Consider the following 18,299-nt stretch of genomic DNA (forward strand, 5'->3'; position numbering starts at 1 on the left):
GACACGTTTAGGTGCGGTGGTGTTTCGGTGTTTCGTCTCGCGTGGAGTGTGCGCGTCGGAGTGATTTTAATCTCGCTTGGGGAAAAAGAAAACGCTACAGAGGGCGTCTCGAAAAAACGCCGTTACCGACCAATTTCGATTCTCCGGTAACGCTTGGTGGGTTGGCCTTTTGGAGCCGCGATAACCGGCCGGATAAGCAAGAAATATCGGGTTTTAAGACGTAAATTAATTGCAATCACAGAAAAACTGCTACCTTCAAGTACCTGGAATCTTAGATATTACAAAAAAAACTCTTTTAGCAAACCGAAGTCGCTTTATAACAAACCTAAAAAGAAAATAAAAGAAATAATATAAGGTACATAAAAAACATAGAAGATAAATAAGTTACACATTATATGTTTGCGAACTGCTGTATTTATAAAAATACTAGGCTTCTTCTGCCATTTGAGGATTCTTCGTCGAGAACGTATAGCCAAAAACCACGGAATATAAATTTAAAAGGCATCAAATTTTGCGCGAAAACCATTGAATAAATTAGAACGTCCGTGGAAAAGAAGACGGCAGCGCGATCGAGATTTTTAGGTTAGGCGAAAATGAAAAAGTGTCGGCAGCCAGACGCTGGCCGATCAAAAATGATGGACGGGCACTTATTCGTTTCCCCTATATCATTTAAGACAATTTAATGTTCTCGTCGTGCAGTCGTTTTGGGTCAAAGTAAATGCTGTTTGTTTCTCTAATTCGGTTTGCTCGTACGATTTATATTGGCGGTTGGCAGCCCTCGATTCAGTTCGAAAAATCTTTCAGCAACTAACTTCAGACGACAAAACGCGAAAGCGTGGGGTTTTTACTAATTTTTAAAATACTTTTAGGTATGGCTGCAAACTTAATTTTAATAAAAATTTTCGCCAGGTTTTCAAATCCATTTTTGAAATTATATATATAAAGGGACCAATAGGGTCGTTCAAGGTACTAAACTTCGCGACAACATGATTGAAAATGTAATTATGACTAAAAAAAATTGAAAAGAAATAAAAAAATTTTCAAAAAGGCTTCTACAGCCTACTACAATACTTTTTCAAAGAAACTTCCTGTTGGCATCTTCAATGTTTTGAATGTAGCTATTGGAAGGTTGTGATGAAGTGTATTTTGTGATGGAACACTTAATATCTTTAATGTGGAAATAATTAGAGAGAAGAGCAGAGTGGGGTGTTTTAATTCCGGGTTCAGTGACTCGGGCTGAGATAGTTTTGCTGCTCTGTACACAATAGATGTCTCCTCACTTTTTTTCATTTCATTTCAGGGCCTCTATAACTCTAGTAGCTGTACAATCATATAAGTTTTTTTTCCGTAGAATCCAGTGGCGCAGATTTTGCTTTTACCGTTTCTTAGTTATGAAGTAAACATTTTTTTTAATGAAAGACCCTATATATTATTTTTTTACATCAATTGGAAATCATCTAAGCTTTACGAAAGTATGTATTAGTATAAAGTGGTTTTAAAAACTAAGCTTCTTTTTTTTGCTTTGTTTGTAACAGTAGGTCATAGTAAATCAACTAAAAATAAAATACATCTAAACAGTTATTACCATACAAGAGAGTCTTTTCTTAAATTCGATAAAACAGGATGAAAACATATTTTTTTTAAATAATGATGTCTTATTAATATGATAAAAATTATGTTATTCTAATATTCTAATGAAAATTCTGAAAAATATGATATGTTATTATGTTCTCTACAATGTAATAAAAATGGTAAGGTAAGGTTTTTAGAGGGATATGGTGAGTATGGTATGGTATGGTAGGTAAATAGATATACAGAGAGACGCCAACCGTTTGAAGATGTATTTCCTCGTCTGAACATAAATCTAGTTAGGCACGGATCATTTATTCAATCACGTGCTGAAACTTATTTGAAAAAGAATGGGGAGCAAAGAGAAGCAAACGCTGTCATCATCTTGTAAACACAAACAGAAGGGGTACCAAAATTGACTGCCCAAAAAATTTAAAAAAAATACATATACCAATAAAAAAATAAAAATTTGAACAACAGTTTTAAGTATAAGCTTTTATTGTATTAAAGCTTTTTATTATTTGTTGTGGCTTTTAACCATGAAGTCGATTTATTTTTGACTAACTTAATTAAATTTACCCGAATTTTAATAATTATAATATAATTATTAATTATTTAATTAATAATTATTTATTAAAAAGTATTTAGTGAGACAAAAGTTACTCATTAGTAATTATTTTTCTATCGATTAAAAAATTTTGTTATTGGTATTTGTAAGATTTTCGAAATCCATAGAATTTTTCAAAAAATAACATTTTCAATAAATTATAATAATATGGAATAGCTTTTTTTAGAATTTTTACGCTGTCAATTTTACCTCTGGTATTACGCAAAGGGCTAAAAACGTACAAATAACCAGAATTTAAAATTATAATGAAAAAAAAATTGGTTAATTTTTGAGGTGAGCCTCTTTGCCGCGTTGCCCCACCCTAATAATATTATTTCGTATCAATAATTGTATATTGTATTGTGTTGCATTGTATTGTATATATAATAATTATTACAAATAGTAGTTCATAACGTATAAAACACTTTTATGATGATTTATGATGGCCTACTGCTACAAATAAAATAAAATATGAAAAAAAAATTGTGCACTTAATGTTAAAAATAACTTAATACTAATATCTATTTCTGAAAGCTAAAATGATTTCCAATTAATATAAAAAATAATATACAGGGTGGTCAATTTAAAATATATATGCACCCTATATAACGAAATTGAAAGGACTGCTTTTTTTTTCGTTATAAAGGGTTTTAGGCACTTGAAAAATAACAATACGGATATGTGTTCTGTAATATTTAATTATTTTATATACATACTTTAATATCTACTTAGGAACATTTTATATAAATATTCAAAAACTACATTTAATGTTTCAAATAATCGGTCATTTTCTTTTGAATTTTTTTAGTATGCCAATACGTATCTCGTACTTTGGCTTTTATTTTCATCATTTCTTCGAGAGGCGCATCTTCCCCATGATATATAAAAAATTTCTCTAGCAGCTTAACTGAATATAAGGCTTGTTGAATGGTTGGTGGTGGCCCCAGATCATTATATGGCGTCATTTTGTAAAAAATACCAGTTTTAAAAATGGGTACGTCTTCTCCAGCCAATCATCTCTGTTTGAACTTCCCCAACCATCCTTCCGGAGCCTTGAAATCGATAATGCCAAACTGTTCAGCAAACTTTTCTGCTTTTAGTTTTACGATAGGTCCACGGAATGGTACATTAAGACGTTGCTCTTGGAACCACTGCAACATTTCCCGATCCATATCTTCAAATTTTTCCTTTCTTAGTTTTTTAATAGAATTGCCTACCGCTTCAGCCTGAATGATTTTTTCTTTGCACTTCCAAATCGTAGATACAGTCGACGGTTAAGTCCGTATCGGCGACCCACATCACTTTTCTTTCCTCCCCGTTCTATTTCTCCAATTAAAAACACTTAAGACGACCAGGTTCTCGGTAGTTAGATTATTAAGGTAAGGAGTTCTAAGAAGGTAAGAGACTCTATTAATTACAAGTCGGCCTACATTCCTTACTTTGTTATGGTCTGTTCATAGATATAAGACCAACTGCTTTTGAATGGGATTATCCAAGGGTGGTCATTAACATACAATGCAAAAAGATTATTACCTAAAATTTCTGAATTTAAATTCAGGTAAAATTGTGGTCCGTAATAGAAAATAATTTTATACCTACCTGTGTTTAATATTCTTTGGTTTGGTATACTACTTAGTTTGAGTTTATTAATAATCATTAATTAATTAATCAATTAATTGAGGTTCTACAAAGCTTGAACCTACAAAAGGAATACGTCTGTGATAATTATGCAAAAAATCTAGGGCATACAGTTTTAAGGCTTCCACCTTACCGCTGTATATTTAATTCCATTGAACATGTTTGGCACCAACTGAAATCTGCCATTCATCGTAACAATGTTTTTCCTCGTGTAAAACTCCAATGTCCTCAAACTTATGGAAACCGAATTTTAACATCCCTTAACAAAGTTGGGCAAATTCTGTTGAGCATATAGAAAAAGCAGAACAATCGTATATCCATATTGCAAATAACATAGAACAAATAATAATTAGAACAGGCGATGATAGATTTAAACATAAATACATAAATAAATAAGTATTGTTTAGTATCTTTTCTAATAAAAACTCAAATAATTAAAGTCTAAGCAAAGTACGGACCTGTTCGGTCATATTTGATTCTTACAGCTTGCCCGGGTTTTTCCTTAATTCGTATCAGTTAGTCACTTTCTTATATCTACGAACAGACTTTAACTGATGTGACCTTTTTTCTTTCGGTATAGAGAGTGCAAGAAAGAAAACAAAAAATTTTGTTCGTAATACAGAGTTTTACGTTATACAGGGTGTCGCTTATAGGGAGTTTTCACTGTATATGTTTGCCGCGTAACTAGTAAACTGTTAGAGCGAGTAAGGACAAACTACGCTACTGAATTCTACGGAAAAATCCCACAAGAGCGTTTTTTAAGACAACGGAGATACGGGGGCGGTCCCAAAATCGATAGTTTTGAATTTCACCCTATATTTCAAGGACAAACTACGCTACTGAATTCTACGGAAAAATTTCGCCCTATATCTGAAAAAGCCATGATAATTTTACAAGGAAGTAGCACGGCGTTGCGCAATTTTCTATCTTCAACAATAACCGAGACACATCAAAGTGCGCAAAATTACAATCCCATTCGAATATCTTTATTTTTAACTTGCAATTAATGTTTGTTGATAATTTTACTCGATGGTACAAACAACGCGTCCGCTAAATATCCCGTGGCACTTAATTTAATTAATCCGCCGGCCTTAGGTCAATTAATAACCGTCCTGCTTTTACTAGATTAGCGTATATATGCAAACAGATCGGGAGACTTGCATCCGCGTCGATTACGCCGACTTTTATCTCGACGAACGCCGATAACAGTTGACCAAAAGTTGTTTCGCGAAAATGCGACGAGTGTCGGTCGTTTTGTGGGCGGTTATTTGGGCAGTCGAATGCTCCGTTCTTCTCCAAGTTAACGAGAGGACGACGACGACGACCCCCGAGACGCGTTACGGCAAATACAGCGTCCACGATTTGCTGACGACGGTGTTTCCGAAAAAAGTGTCCGACGACATCTACATGGACCCGTGCAAAGCAGGTAAAACTTAGCGAGCGACCCTCGTATGCGCGACCCGCGTCTACCGGGCGCGGTCGATAAGATTCTAGACGGGTCAGAGGTAACCTAAAATGCAGATGCGACAATTGAGTAAAGAAGAACCTCCACAATAAGACGCTTAATATCATTATGTTAAGGCCTCGTGCGCAATTATATGCATAAAATTGTTGAACTGAGGTGGCTTATAATTGATGAAAATCCATTTATCAAAATAAATAAGAACTAAAAGTTCAGATTTTCTTTAGTTGTTATTTATTTTGCATAAAATTTATAATAATAATAATAATAAAATGTAATAGTAATAATAATAATAATAATAATAGGCAAAATATTGCACATTACAAACATTGATGAAATATTTTACATAATAAAAAATATTAAATCTAATTCAATAGGTGATGATAAATTAAATATTACTGTACTTTTTTTTAATTCCTTCTATTACACATGTCATAAAGGAATGTATATTGAACTCTTATTTTCCAAAATCTTGGAAGCATGCACTTCCTAAAGTAAAGAACCCACAGAATTTAAACGACTACTCTTTCTGAAGTTTTAGAAAAAGAAAATGTTTAGCTCTTTTTGATATATTACCGACAAAACAGTCTGGGTTTAAAAAAGATTATAGTTGTGAGGCTTTAGCAAGGCTTTTGGCGTATTCAATCAAAAATAGCTTATTTAAATTTTACACTACAGTGGATTTAGTGCACACGTGTTTTTAAATTCGTTACTTTTCTTTTCGACATCATGAAATGACGCAGTCTGAGACTAAAATTACTATTTTAAGAACTTTTATAAAATTGCATCCGATCATCTACTGCAGTTGAATCTAACTAAATCGTCGGTGTTGGTTTTTGGAAATGACCTCCAGGTACATAATGTCAAAATAAAAATGATCATAAAAATTAATGACACTCCTTTACTCTAGGCTGCGATTCAAAGATCACATTACGAACAAATTCAGAATAGAAGATGGCAATTTAAAGTTAATATACAATTTTCTTCCAATTGTTACAACAATTAATTTAGTATAAATCTCCTGAATGTCTTTTTAACGAAAGCACTTTTCGTACAGATGTTGAATCTAAGAAAAACTTTTATATCGAGAATACCACAACACCGAAAAGATGTTTAAAAGATCACTTTTCGATTTAACACGTCGGCCCAAAAGTATTCTCCCGACATCAACTTTGTTATTTGCAATGGAAACCCTGTATATTTCGACATTTTTTGAATCCTTGGTTAAAATAAAGGTCACTTTCTTAAAAAATTGCTATCCCAATTTTGGATGGTTTGAGCAGAAATTGAGGTTATGTGTTATTTTTTCATATTTGATTGCCTCATATAAAATTGTGTTGTGACGCTACTGAGTAAGGTATTGCAACGAAAATTTAATCACATGGACTATAGAGATGATGTACAACTCAATCAGTTTGACAGATGCGCCTCAGTTTAGACAGGGTGCCTCAAAAAAGCGGTGCCGTTTCGGCGAATTCAATTAACAAAATCACTTGTTAGCAATGATCTTTTAAAGATATAATACTCCAGATATACGAATAAAGCCTATTGCTAACAATACAGGGCGTCCGTTAATATCTGGAAATTTTGAAAAAAATCGACTCTATTCTACACAATTTAGTAAAACTTCAGAATTCATATTTAAAGAATCATTTAATTAGTTCGTTATCTAGCTTGATTGAAAATACCTGATAACAAAAATAAATAATTAAAATTCATAGGCTAACTAAACAAGGTAACAAATTTGAATAACTAAATCAATAAAACAAAATAAAAAAAACAGAAACAAGTAACTAAAACTATGCAAAATTTGAATAGGAATTTTTTAAGAAAGTGATCTTTACTTTAACCAAGAATTTAAAAATGTCGAACTATACAGGGTTTCCATTGCAAATAACAAAGTTTATGTCGGGAGGATACTTTTGGGCCGCCGTGTATCAACAAAATTAGAATATTTGAAATCTTTAGAAGAGTTCAAGAAACTTTTGTACGAAACTTTTTTCGTATCTCCTTTCCAGATCGTATAGTGGATCGTTTTATTTGGCACACGGTGTACATTCGTTCTTCGATTTTTTTTTTATGTTGGTACACATGTCCTTAGCCTGTGTTCACAGTTTCAGCCAGTTTGCACGTGTACTTTTTTTGCGAGACTTTTTCATAAAACTTAAAAGTCTCTTTACTTTTTGAACACACCTCGTATACAGTAATATAGTTAGTATAATTTTTTATAGTACGGCAAATATAATTGAAACAAACCCATTAATGAAATTTCTTGAGCGTGGGCAGCGTAAATTATTGTATTATACTTACTTAATAAATTATTTAATTTGTTGTCTTAAATTAAAATTATTACTTAACTAGCCAAGTTTGTCTCAAGTTCCAGTAAACATAACAATATAATAATTGAGGCAACAAGATTAAATCATCAGTTAAAAGAAAAAAACGAAAAAAAAAATCTACTTAAAAGATAAATTAATTGGAGATTTACGCCTATACATTTTTTTATGTACTGACTAATAAATACATATTTCGAGAATATATGAAGTCGTCTATAAGTTTTCGTGGTTTTTCAGTTAACCAAGGATTAATTTTTTTTTAAATAAATTTTCAAGAATTTTATTTCTTAATATCTTCAGGTAGGCAGTTATATACTTTTGGAGCAAGGTATTTATGACATCTCGATGCTATAGTCTTCTCAATTCACATTTGTTGAGTTTGTTTCTTGTATTGTATTTATGTTATGTTATGTTATGTGAAGAGCACTGTTTTCTTTATGCAAAAATAAACACCGATACGGCATTGAAGAATTTCGTTTCCTTTATACAAAAAAAAAAACACCGATTCCATCCAAAAGTAAGCGGTATAGATTTTAAAATTCAAAAATGTAATTTTCTTACTATTTGGTGGGGTAGTGATTTCCTTGAAAATACTTAATAAGGTTTCGCATCTGCATTGAGGTTCCCTGTACCTTTCTTCCCCGTAAACCAGGCGCACCTGCATTGCGCAGTTGTTTCAGGCAAGCGGGTGGGCGACATCGCCCTCTCCGACGAGGAATATTACAGGTCGAGATCGAAACTCAAACAGGAAGAGATCGAGCAGTACAAGCAAGAGGTGCTGGAGGGCCTCCAAATAGAGGAGGAAGGTCTGACGGACTTCATTCGCAGGAAAACCAAACAAGCCGCTCCCGAGTTCAAAGCCAACGATCCTTTCGTCGACGCGACCTCTAGCGACGCGGAGCAAGACCTGAAAAGGTATTCTCCGAGGATATCGCGCGAGGACAAGCGGAGAGACGCCCTCAAGAGGAAGAAAAGGCACCAGAATAGCAGGCAACTCGGCGAATCGAGGTAAACTTGAACCTTCGTCCCATAGATGGCGCCACGGCTGCTTCCAGGAGGCACGACCCTCCGGTTCACGAGTTCGAGCCTCATTTCGACCTCAAACGCAAGCAGACCGACATACGACCTCCGACGAGGATCGCGAGGGCCGCCACGGCGAGGAAGGAACGAATTTGGGACTACGGAGTTATTCCGTACGAAATAGACGGGAACTTTAGCGGGATGCACAAGGCACTGTTCAAGCAGGCGATGCGCCACTGGGAGAACTTTACCTGCGTCAAATTCGTCGAACGGAATAGGGACGAACACCAGAACTACATCATCTTCACCGAAAGACCCTGCGGGTGGGTTTCGATTTCCCGGCACATCCGCCAAAATTTAGCGTCGGTATTTTTTTTTTCACGTTCTAGATTAGTGATTGTGAAACTTACCTCATTTAACGCCTCCATTGAAAATCAATTATTTTTCAGCGCCCCCCTCATTTTTTGCACACTAGAAATTTTTACAATTATAACAATGTATTTCAATCAAATTGAAAGAAACAATGTAATAGGTAATTAATTTTTAAGAAGAAGAAGAAAATCGCTTGTGCAAGGGTCTACAGAAAAGACAATTTTTTAAAAAACGTTTACAAGACGGAAAAAAATCTTGAACCCGAAGACGCAGAGACAATTGAAAACATTGAAAATTGGCAATAATTTAAAATCTGTGTTTTAGATGTTTACATGACGATATAGCATTAAAATGGTAAAACTTTTGTATTTAAGGTTTTTAAGTATTGTACAGGGTCTTCGCGATATTCCGTACAAACATGACATGTTTTCAGCGGTTTCATCCGTTCATCTTTGCATGAAAATATTGTATACGTGTAAATAATAAATATGATTTAAATACAGCAACAACCGACAGGAACAAGACAAACTCGTTTGTTTCTTTCGATGCTCAATCGTACTGTAGTAGTTAAGTTTTTAAAACATCATATATATCATAGAATAAATGAAATTACAAATTTAATATCGTCCCCCTAACCTACGTGAAAGCCCCCTTAACGCCCCCCCTTCCGGTCTCATTTTGAGAAACACGCCGTTCTAGATGTTGCTCGTTCGTGGGTAAACGTGGCAACGGCGGTCAGGCGATCAGCATCGGCAAGAACTGCGACAAGTTCGGCATCGTGGTCCACGAGTTGGGTCACGTGGTCGGGTTCTGGCACGAACATACCAGACCCGATCGGGACAACCACGTGAACATCTTCAGGGAGAACATAATGAGCGGTATGCGACTGTGGGGGAAGTGGGAGAGGTTTATTATGGATGTTCCCTTCAGGCCAGGAGTACAACTTCAACAAGCTCAACGAGGAGGAAGTCAACTCGCTAGGGCTCACTTACGATTACGACTCCATTATGCACTACGCTAGGAACACGTTCTCCAAGGGCACCTACTTGGATACGATCATGCCTATAGATGTGCCTGGTAGGAAGAGACCGGAGATCGGTCAACGGGTGAGATTGAGCGTAGGCGACATCTCCCAGACGAACCTCCTCTATAAATGTCCGGGTGAGCTGTAGTACCAAGTAGCAAAATCATCCTGACCCCACATATCGAAAGTTCAAACTAACCAAAGCTAAAATTCTGGCATTTAATCAAATCTTCGACCAAAGAAAAATCAGAGAATCCATAGAAATCTACAAACAACAAACAAGAGTGCTGAAGAACGATTGTTAAGATTTGTAAGTAGTATAACAAAAGCAGTTCTGAGAAAACTAATAGGATTACAAAGATCCACTTTCAAGATTTAATTCAGTATTTATGTAAATAAAAAATTAAAAAATATGAACATAACACCTCAATAATCAATAATTTTAATCGTACAATCATACTGATAGGCAGTAATATATTTTGGACAATAATAACTATCAGCAATTTTTAGTTTGTCTAGAATAGAAAAAAAGGAGTTCCAATTCTACCAAAATGACAAAAGTTGCATTGTTTTAGATATCGCCAAGAGAATTTTAATTTATTTGAAATGAACGATGTGACCTTTTATTTGTATTACTTTTAAAAATGCAAGTTTATACAGTCTATCCATATTTACGCTTTAAGTTAGTTGTTTAAAAAGAAGTGTATTATAAGACTGTTAACTGATAAATTTATCGGAAAAAATGTCTGACGCGTTTGTCAATCTGAGGGGGGTTGTTTTTCACAATGACTAGACATGCTGATCAATAAGCAGACATTTTTACTCAATTTTTTTCTAAAACTATAGCAACGTAGGTACAAATACACATAACAAATACATATAAATACACAGATAATGTGAAACTCTCTTGACACAAACATAAACATGAACCTAACCTAAAACTGTACTTACCGCTTTTTTAATCGCGAGTGCTTGAGAAGGTGTTCAATACTTGACCGGAATCCATGGTTGCCGAGTTGTACCTTCTATCGTTCCATCAACCATAGCATAACACAAATTTACCAAAACTAACTGAATAATGTTGTGAAGCGAGTCGATAGAATGTTAGAAGACAGGTGAAGTCGCAACTTGGCAACAATGGATTGAGGTCAAATATTCATTTGTTGCACTTTTAGTCTACGCATATTAACGATATTTTGTCTCTCGTCAAATCAGCTATTTCTCATATTTATATTATATTAACAACCAAACAAACTATTATCTAAGAAGTCTTGTTTTATGATAGGTCTCTGAGTGAGGATATATGTTAGGAGAAAATAGAATTGCCTTAGGAGTAATTTTAATATGTCCCACCTCGTTGACAAGGTTGAGGATGATATTCTAAAATTGTTTTTAATCTTGTTGAAAGAAAGAAACTACAGGTCAAATTTAATTATAGAATATAATTTTGGACGTTGGTGATTCATAATTGTTAGTTGGAATTTTTCTCTGTCACAGCACAGATGCATCATTTAACTCCATATTTCATCGTATAAAATTGACAATAGAGATGGCACTGTTTATTGTCTGTTCCTAGATATAAGAAAGTGACCAATTGCTTTTGAATGGGATTATCCAAGGTTGGCCATTAACATACAATGCAACAAGATTATTGTCGGCGGAGTTTAAACGGCAGTGAAATCAGACCCGAAGTTCTGATTAAGAACTTTAATGAAAAGAAATCATGATTCACAGAATACAATTAACAAAAAAATGGATAAACGGGAAGAGAATCAAAAAGTACTAAGTGCAACTTGCGTTGTTGTACTTCGCGGCGGTATTTTTCTACGCGATGTAGATGTGGACTCTGGCGAATTCTCCGGCGGGGCGCGAACAAAGGCGGTTGCCATGGTTACGGACGGACAGTTGGCTCGCGCGGCACAATTAGCGCATTCACTAGATCGAGAGTCAGCAAAACTTTTCTCTAACAATTATTACCTAAATTTTCGGAATTTAAATTCAGGCAAAATTGTGGTCCGTAATAGAAAATAATTTTATACCTACTTGTGTTTAATATTCTTTGGTTTGATATACTACTTAGTTTAAGTTTATTAGTAATCATTCTTATTTCATGTGTAATATGCGCGAGTCTAGTGTATCTCAGGAGATGCTCTCGCCCAAATGTAGAAAACACTATTGTATTGAGACTAAGGAAGTTATAAACAATGTTTATTTGACTCTCATTGAACGTGGTGCCAGCAAGCAAGCATCTTTAGAAGAAAAGACCACATTGACGAAAATTCCAACGAAAATTTTTTCAAAATATAATACGGCGTAAAATTTACCAGTTATACGAGGAACAAAGCTTGCCTACATTAGATATCTTAATTAGGAGACTTGAAAAAGATGAAACCGGTGTTAAATGTGGCAAAACTGCCTTATCGAAGTGTATTCAACACATGGGTTTTAGATTTAAAAAAAAATTGACAAAATGCTAGTTTTAATGGAATCTTTTGGAATTCGGAAATGGCGACTGGAATATCTAGAAAAAATTAGGATTTACAGAGAACAATAAAGGCCAATTACTTACTTGGATGAAACCTGGTTCGACACTTGTGATACCCCGGAAAAGGGTTGGGTTGACTCAACTGATAACTGTAAAACAAACGCGCCATCAAAAAGAGGTAAAAGAATAACTATTTTGCGTGCTGGCTCTAAAGATGGTTGGATTCCAAATGGACTTTCTCTGTCTGCGAAAAATATTAAAGATTCTTCTCTGGATTACCATGAAGACACCACCGCTAATTTATTTGAAAGTTGGTTTAAAAACAAACTAGTTACAAAAATTCCTGCTAATTGCGTAATTGTAATGGACAATGCAAGTTATCACAGTAGACAGTTGACTAAAACCCGTTCCTCAGGTGACACAAAAGCAACAATCCAAAACTACATGTATAATAACGACATTTATTTTCACGAATGTTGCAATTAAGATTGAACTCTTAAGAACGTTTAAGACGTTTCAAACGTTTCAAATAAAAATATCAAGTTTCTACAAGTACGATCCATCTCAGGCAACTTAATGCAGAATAAACATCTGTTGGGGTGGGTTTTACCACGGTAAAATACTTAAAACGTCAAAGCAATAAATATAAATATGCTGCTTGCTTAAGTAAACGATCGGTGCCGAGTTGACTACAAAAATGATTTTATGCATCTATAAATAAGATCGCAGTGGGGTGGCGCCATCTTTGATCGGGATTCGCTCATAACTTCGGAGTTTACGACTGTCATTTCTTCGCGACGACACCTAGCGCTAGTTTACGGTTCGTTTCAGCGTGCGGGAGGACTTACCAAGTGAACGTGGCCACTTTTTTTCCTCCCGTCTACGTAGACAAGAGTCCGGACGATGGTGTGAGGTGCGAATGGCGAATATCGGCAACCCACGGCGAGAAGATCGTCTTGAACGTCACGGGGCTGGATATCCCGAAGTCCCCGGACTGCAAGGACGATTACCTAGAGGTAGGTAGAGGATCAGGTGCCCGCGACGATACAGAGGAAACCCAGTATTCCTAGGTGCGGGACGGTTACTGGCACAAGTCGCCGATCCTAGGTCTGTTTTGCGGGATCGGCCAGTTCTACCACATAATGTCCACCGGAAGTCGCATGCTGGTGACGTACGTGTCGAAAAACCCAGTCGGACATCGCGGCTTCACCGCTAGCTTCGAAGGTATTTGGTGGGGTGTGGTACCTGGCGGTTAGGTAGCGAATTGAACTTGCAGCCGTCTGCGGAGGAGACTTCTACGTAGACCAAGAGGGTCATCTAGAATCGCCGAACTACCCCGAGGAGTACCAGCCGAACAAGGAGTGCATTTGGAGGATCACAGTGCCAGAGCACTACCAGGTGGCGCTTAGGTTCCAGTCGTTCGACGTCGAGAACCACGACAACTGCGTCTACGACTACGTGGAGATACGTGATGGCATATCGGTGGACGCTCCCATCATCAAAGGTTTTGTACCACCCAAATTATACGAGAATATACAGGGTGTTTTTTAATTCTCTTCTTCTTCTTATTTTAGGACTGGGTGAAATTTTTGTTTTTGTCATTTTTGCTTCCAGAAGACCCTCAAAATTGTTCTCTTTCAGAGTAAATTATTGGCCGTAAATCAAAATTCTCCAAAAATATGGCCGATTGATTTGAATGTTATTGTACAATGCATCAAGGGTTACAATTTTTGTATTTACGGTTTTCGTCTATCACATACACTGTTCGAGATATTTGAAGAAATCCAAATGAAAATCACCATTTCTCGCCGTTTCAGAAAACAAGCATTTTTTCCAAAACTATTTGCTCTTTTGGAAAAATTCATATACCAGGAGATTGTTTGAATTATACGCAGGGTGTGTCGTTTATGGGCCAAAAATCTAAAAGATCTTAAAAATTTCCATTCCTGTGGGTAAATTATTGGCCAAGCACAAAACTTATGATAACCTACAAACCACAAAGCAAAAATGAAAAATAAGGATCGAAAATTAAACACACTTCAAACTGACTGGGCACAGCGTAATTGTTAATGTCAATCGTCAACAATTTTGTCTGCGAGTGTCCATAACAGAGGTGCCCAATGAAATCAAGGAAGGAGACATTCTACCGTTGAAACAGCCTCGAGTGCCATCTCGCGGGTGATAAACGAATGATGTCCACTTTGTTTTTCTGGTGTAACTCATACAAAGATTTTTAATAGATGTAGTCTCTTGGACCGTCTTGTGTATATTTACTTCAACTTCTCTTGGGTATTCGGTCTCTCGAAAACAAATAACGTAATTTCCTTAAATATGTATTAACGTTTCGATCTTTTTCAAAATATTCTTATTTTGTATAAGGGACATATATAACAATTGATGACTTTTGACGTTCGGTTAATATATTACGTATTTAAAATAGACATAACATGATCTAATTGTGACAGTGTATATATAGGACAAACAAGTCAGTATTTAAAAAATAGCTCTTCATACCCTTTGTGACAACACCAAACACACATTTAATTTGCAAAAAGTTAAAGTCCTACTAACAAAACCAAAACTAAAAAAAGAGAACTTTATGAAAGTATTGAATAGAAATTTGAAGAAATTAAGAAATTACGTCATTTGTTTTCGAGAGACCGATACCTAAGAAGAAGAAGAAGAAATTCTCTTGGGTATTCGATTCGATATCCAGATGTTTACGTCAAATATACCTGGTTATGGTGGTGAGACAATCGGTTTCGTACTGTTTTCAGTGTTCTGTGGCCACAAGGTGCCCAGTGACGTGATCTCGACGTACAACAAGATGCTGGTAAAGTTCGTGTCGGATGCGTCGGTGCAAAAGGGAGGCTTTTCGGCCAGCATAATGAAAGAATACGACGAATGCTCGAAAAACGACCACGGGTGCGAGCAGCAGTGCATCAACACGCTCGGTAGCTACGCGTGCGCGTGCAAGCTCGGCTACGAGTTGCATTCCGATGGGAAGAACTGCGAGGGTAAGGCGACCGGTTGCAAAGCCGCGATTTGACTTACGTCTATGCGCAGATGCGTGCGGGGGCGTGTTTAACCTCGCCAACGGTACGATAACGTCGCCATCTTTTCCGGACTTCTACCCTTTCAACAAGAACTGCGTGTGGGAGATCGTCGCGCAGCCGCAGTTCCAGATAACCTTGAACTTCACCCATTTCGATTTGGAGGGGTGAGCGATTTGTAAACCACTATTGGGTCTGTTGCAGATACTATTTAACGCTACGTTTATTCTATGGGCTAACGTTTCTTTAATATAGAAGAAAATATAAAAAACACAAAATACAGAGAGAATTATAAAAAACTAGCCGTAGAATAGCAATGACAGTTCAAGCATAAATTTTCTCATTTTTACATGTACATTCCCATAACAACCCCTCTTAGCACCAACCCTCTCTCCCTGCCTGAACCCTCACCCCTACCTCAACCCTCTCCCCCTTTCTCAACCCTCCTTCTCTCATCTTTTTCTTTTTCGGGTCCACCGAGGATCACAGAGGAAAATATAAAAGAACTCAAAATTCAGGGGACCTCTCGAAATTATGAATTTTGCCGCCGTATCTTAGTCACTTTTGGCGGTAAAATTTGAATTTTCCGGCGCCAACCGAACACACCCGAATATTCACGAAATTGGCTTCGAACCGGCTCTGCTATACTACTTGCCGCTGTTTGCCTTGGGTAAAAATCGATTACCAAAATGAGTAAGAAGAAAACGCAAGTTACATTACTAAATTTCGTAGAAATAAAGGATTCTCAAAAATCAAGTACGTCCACAATCTTCAAAAAAAAGAAAAAGATTTGTAAGGCACTACATCGTAGAGTACTTGAAATATGGTTTTGTTTTCTGACCTCAATCAGAAGAAAATTGACCAAAAACCTGAATGCGTCGTTTGGATCCTCAAATTATTTAATTACATTTTTAATTGTATTTATTCAAGGAACTCTTCTACACGGACATATTTGTCGATCTTCTCTTTTAACCCGTGCAACATTATGGGCGTTTGAATAATGTAATTCTGTTATCTGGCGTTTTTCTTTCTCAGTATAACCCATTTGAAATATCTTAAGTTATTTAATTTACGCCGCAGATCTTTAGTTTTGATTAGTTGTCAAAAGTACACCGTTGTTGAAACAATTGCAAACATAGATGAATGAAATGAATGAATGAAAAAAAGATCTACGATTGAAACTAATAATATACAGGGCATTCCATAAAAAAAGATGCTGCTGTCATTTTGACAGCTTGCGATCGTCGTTAGTTCTTTCTGACATTTGACATAGAGTAAACATATTCAAACTATTGCGTTTACACTTTTTCTTCTATCTTTCAAAAATAAGCCTATCGGTGGTACTCAATATATAATGAATAACTCCGTACCTAACCCCATATTGGTCGTATGTTACTGATGTTCAATCATGGATAGTAAAACATGTTTTATGATCTCTCTAATATAATTAAAAATATCAACTTATTTATAACTCGCTGGCGATGGCTATTGTCGCAGGAACAACAACGCGCAGCAGCAGTGCGAGTACGATCGCGTGGACGTGTTCAGCAAAATGAAAGAGGGAAAAATCAAAAAGCACGGCTCGTACTGCGGCTCAAAGCCGCCCGCGATGATCACCTCCGAAGGCAACGTCATGCGCGTCATATTCTATTCGGACACGAGCGTGCAGAAAACCGGTTTCGCCGCCATTTTCTTCACGGACATGGACGAGTGCGCGGTGAACCACGGCAACTGTCAGCACGAGTGCCATAATACGCTCGGCTCGTACGTGTGCACGTGCCACAACGGTTACGCCCTACACGAGAACGGACGCGACTGCAAGGAGGGCGGCTGCAAGTACGAGATTTCGACGCCCTACGGGACGATCGGGAGTCCCAACTATCCCGACTATTATCCCTCGAGGAAGGTGATTACTTTTTCTTTTTTCCGACACGAAAATGGCCGGGTTGGTAGGGAAACTGTTTCTTTGTATCTTTTTTTCATTAAACGAGTTGTGAAATAAATCAAACCCACAAACACAATATTGGATAGATTTATGGATATTAATGGCTGGTTTTTGAAAGACGAGTTTTTAAGTTGATGAACGATTTTCGGCGATTCATTGTCTTTGAAAATTCTATAAAAATCACGAAATAGACAGAAAAATACAAAAATATGCAGGGGGGAAAAAGAAAACAAAACAGAACAGAAGAAAATATAAAAAAAGAGTAAAACATAAAAAATAAAAAATACAGAAGAAAATATAAAAAACACAAAATAACGCGGAAAACAAAAACAAAAAATACAGAGGAAAATATGAAAAACAAAAAATACCGAGGCAAATATAAAAAACAAAAAATACAGGGAAAATTATGAAAAACAAGAAATACAAAGGAAAACATAAAAAACAAAAAATACAGAGGAAAATATTAAAGACAGAAAATACAGAGAAAAATATAAAAGACAAGAAATACAAAGAAAAATATTAAGGACAAAAATACAGAATAAAATATAAAAATTACAAAATAAGGAGGAAAATACAAGGTACACAAAATATAGTGGAAACTTTTAAAAACATATAAACGCAAATAGAAAAAATAAAAAATACAGAATCAAACATTAAAAACAAAAAATACAGAGCAGAATGTAAAAAACAAAAAATGCAGACGCAAATATAAAAATCAAAATTTGTTTTTTATATTTGAGAGAGACGAGTTTTGCTCAGTTGATGTTTGATTTACGCCAATTTCTTGC

The 18,299-nt window shown here is 36.0% G+C and overlaps 1 protein-coding gene across 3 annotated transcripts in view; it reads left to right on the plus strand.

Annotated features, from left to right (window-relative positions):
• LOC132701556 (protein tolkin-like) overlaps positions 1–18,299 on the plus strand; it is a 20,957-nt gene continuing 2,658 nt past the window's right edge. Inside the window, exons 1-12 of one of the 3 annotated variants that reach the window (XM_060669592.1) lie at positions 1–156; positions 4,940–5,240; positions 8,284–8,620; positions 8,668–8,955; positions 9,704–9,882; positions 9,935–10,165; positions 13,345–13,529; positions 13,584–13,737; positions 13,790–14,017; positions 15,291–15,530; positions 15,580–15,733; positions 17,064–17,472. In XM_060669592.1, coding sequence (XP_060525575.1) covers positions 5,048–5,240; positions 8,284–8,620; positions 8,668–8,955; positions 9,704–9,882; positions 9,935–10,165; positions 13,345–13,529; positions 13,584–13,737; positions 13,790–14,017; positions 15,291–15,530; positions 15,580–15,733; positions 17,064–17,472 — 2,598 coding nt within the window. In that variant the 5' untranslated portion in view covers positions 1–156; positions 4,940–5,047. Of the gene's footprint in view, positions 157–4,179; positions 5,241–8,283; positions 8,621–8,667; positions 8,956–9,703; positions 9,883–9,934; positions 10,166–13,344; positions 13,530–13,583; positions 13,738–13,789; positions 14,018–15,290; positions 15,531–15,579; positions 15,734–17,063; positions 17,473–18,299 lie in introns of those variants that run through there. The other 2 variants (XM_060669591.1, XM_060669593.1) reach the window with 2 other exon arrangements.

Source organism: Cylas formicarius, unplaced genomic scaffold, assembly GCF_029955315.1.
Source record: "Cylas formicarius isolate icCylForm1 unplaced genomic scaffold, icCylForm1.1 PGA_scaffold_4__25_contigs__length_36172078, whole genome shotgun sequence".
Taxonomy (NCBI): domain Eukaryota; kingdom Metazoa; phylum Arthropoda; class Insecta; order Coleoptera; family Brentidae; genus Cylas; species Cylas formicarius.